Raw genomic sequence first — 3,347 nt, 5'->3', positions numbered from 1 at the left:
CATTAAACTAATGGCCAATATATAATGTTGTGTCCCTAACATCTAGACTTCCAGTCTTGTTATCAAGTAATAAAAGTACCATTGGTACTTTTCCCATTCCTTTTCCTATTAGTCCTGTCAGTCTATTTTAGAAATCTTTGTTTCTGGTATTCACAATTCAGACTCTGTTAGATGAGAAGTCTTGATTTCTAATGTGGGAATGTTTCTTCCAGCGGACACAATAAAGATCCCACTGAACCTGAAGCTAAGATTACTACCTCATTGAGTTGGGCTGCTCATGCCAATGAGTTATGATTTTGGCAGGGGAAATTGACCCTAAACTTGACAAAGAGATAGATTTTGTGCTATACAATGGGGAAGGAGGAGGTATGTCTGGGACCCAGAAGATTCACGGGGTGTCTCTTGTTGCTTCAGTCCTCAGAAATAAATCTGAGTGGAAAATTGCAGCAATCAGAATCCACCATGGATAAGTCAACTAAGTGCTCAAACTCCTTGAAGATTTGGGTCACCTCTTAGACAAGAAATCCACATTAGCTGAAGAGAGGGAATTCTAAGAAGGAGATGATGAATACCAATTATGATTTGAATGGTTTACAGATGATAGGACTAAAATTGCCAAATTAATCCTCTTCTGTAAAGCTTACAGCCATCTGACAATTTGGATTGGTTATGGATTGGAATTAATGGAGGTTACCAGCCTATACAAGTGGTACATTAGATTAAATACCTTGTGCACTGCCTCATTTCTTCCCTGCCTCATGTCTCATGCTAGTAATTGATTTAGCAAACAATACTGCACAGACTGTGCCTAATATTAAGCATGCATTGCTTCTTGCATACTGCTTGGTTGCTTTTCTGGCACATGCCTTGGGACATCTGTGGGAGCTACCTGAGAATTCACTTATGCTAACCAAAAGTTCAGGAAGTTTATCACTCATGGAGAAACTCTCAATGGAGGATAGAGTCTGATGCATAATTGCTTCTTCTTTACATTCCTTGAATTTTGAGATGCTTCTAAATTTCCTCAGTCCAGGTGGGACTGAGCACTCAGTCTCCACAGAAACAATTTGAAAACACATCTTTATATAGTTCTCATCTTTCCTGTTATGCTTTCCCTATGTCTTACTCTATTCAGTCTGCTATAACAAAATATAATAGACTATGTGGCTTATGAATAATAAACTTTTCATCTTTACTTTTCATAGTTCTGGAGGGTGAGATATCCAAGAACAAAGCACCGCCAGATTGGGTGTCTGCTGAGGGCCTGCCTCCTGGTTCAAAGACAGCCATCTTCTTGTTATGTAATCACATGGTGTAGAAGGTCAGGAAGCATTCTGGGGCCCTTCTTCTATAAGGACTAATCCCATTCATGATGGCTCCACCCTCATGACATAATCACTTCCCAAAGTCCCCACCTCCAAATACCATTACATTGAGGATTAGATTTCAACATATGGATTTTGGAGGGACACAAGCATTCTGTCTCTGGCACCCTGTTTCCTCACTTCAACTCCCTGGGAACATGTGCCCAATACACTATTTGCATTAAAACCACTTTGAACTGTGTTTTAAAGGGAACCTATATTATGAATATGACATGAATATGCATATTTTTTCTCTGGATAGATTCCTTAAGTTTGTTATCCCCACATATCCATACATGTGCCAGTTTAGAAAGCATCAGAATAGGTAAGCTATCTAGAGGTGTAGAGATAAAAGAAGAGAGAAAAGGGGTGCCTGGGTGGCTCAGTTGGTTACATGAATGAGTCTTGATTTCAGCTCAGGTCATGGTCTCATGGTTGGTGAGTTCAAATCCCACCCCCACCCCCTATGCTCTATGCTCTGTGCTGACAGTGTGGAGCCTGCTTGGAATTCTCTATCTCTCTATCTCAAAAATAGATAAATAGATAGATAGATAGATAGATAGTTAAAAAAAAAAAGAAAAAGAGAACAGAAGAGTTCTGCCACCCCCCCTCCCCCTGCAGCCTGTATTACAACCACTGCCCTACACCATTGTCTCCTTCCCTATTCATGGGTGCTACAAGGCCATGCCCATGCTGCTGGCTGGCCAGGGCCGGAGCTGGAAGAAAGAAGTGGTGACCAAGGAAGCCTGGCTGCAGGACTCACTCAAGGCCTCCAGTTTGTATGGGCAGCTTCCTGAGTTTCAGGATGGAGATCTTATCCTGAACCAATCCAATGCCATCTGAAAGCTGCTCCCTTGGGCTCTATGAGAAAGACCAGTGGGAGATGACTCTGGTGTATGTGGTGAAAGACGATGTGGAGGATCTTTGCTGCAAATACCTTGTCTTTATCTATACAACTACAAGGCAGGCAAGGAGAAGTATATAAAGGCATGACCAGAGCACATGAAGCTTTTTGAGATCCCACTGTCCCAGAACCAGGGGGCCCAGGCCTTCATCTCGGGCAACCAGATGTCCTTCGCAGACTACAACCTGCTGAACTTGCTGATTCACCAGGTCCTGGCCCCCAGCTGTCTGGACTCCTTCCCCCTGCTCTTGGCCTGTGTGGTGTCTGTCAGTGTCTGGCCCAAGCTCAGGCCTTCCCCTTCTCCTGGCCCACAAAGCTCCCCATCAACTGCACCAGGAAGAAGTGAGAACATGGGACACTCTCTGTACAGGGTGAGGGCTACGTGCCTTCCTGTCTCCAGGAACAATAAAATTTACAAGTGAGGCAGAAAAACAAATAAAAGAAGAAGACTGAAGAAAAATCCTCAGAAACACATTTTAGATAAGGACATAAACACAGAAGCCCATGAAGCAAAGTGAGGGTGTGGTCACTGAATGAGAGGTAATAAAAGAAGGCTCACATTCTGTATCTTGGAAAGTTTGACCAGGTATATGTTCAAATTCTGTGACCATCCCAAAATCAAACTTAAAAGTCATGATAATTTAGAAACGTATCAAAGTGATAAAAATAAATCATTGTTAAAAATCATTACTTGGAGATAAGTACAACACTTTTTTTTTATGGTGCATTCCATCTAGCTGGAAACAAAGTAGATATTAATATTAACAGAGATATTTGGAAGTGGAGAATCTTATTCAGTGGATAATTTCAGTAGGTCTGCAGTTATTTGGCCTTGGTAGTAGGTATTTGGTTTAGGGAGGACCTCAGTTTTATTTAAACTTATAATTCAAAAATGGTTCTGGTTAGGGGGTACCTAGGTGGCTCAGTTGGTTAAGCATCTGACTTTGGCTAAGGTCATGATCTCACAGTTTGTGGGTTCGAGCCCCCCGTCGGGCTCTGTGCTGACAGCTCAGAGCCTGGAGCCTGCTTCGGATTCTGTGTCTCCTTTCTCTTCTCCTCCCCTGCTCACATACTCTCTT

The 3,347-nt window shown here is 42.4% G+C and overlaps 1 protein-coding gene across 1 annotated transcript; it reads left to right on the top strand.

Annotated features, from left to right (window-relative positions):
* The first annotated feature begins 1,981 nt into the window (after positions 1-1,981).
* On the top strand, positions 1,982-2,690 carry LOC112860551 (glutathione S-transferase P). Its single transcript, XM_025923834.2, is given in 3 exon segments — positions 1,982-2,209; positions 2,211-2,314; positions 2,317-2,690. Coding segments are annotated over 3 exon segments (639 nt in total). The 5' UTR covers positions 1,982-2,048.
* The last annotated feature ends 657 nt before the right edge of the window (positions 2,691-3,347 follow it).

This window comes from Puma concolor, chromosome A1, assembly GCF_028749965.1.
Source record: "Puma concolor isolate L17-30 chromosome A1, mPumCon1.1.hap2, whole genome shotgun sequence".
NCBI classification, from domain to species: Eukaryota; Metazoa; Chordata; class Mammalia; order Carnivora; family Felidae; genus Puma; species Puma concolor.
The sequence above is the reverse complement of the archived record's forward strand: the minus strand, read 5'-3'. Positions and strand labels throughout refer to the sequence as shown.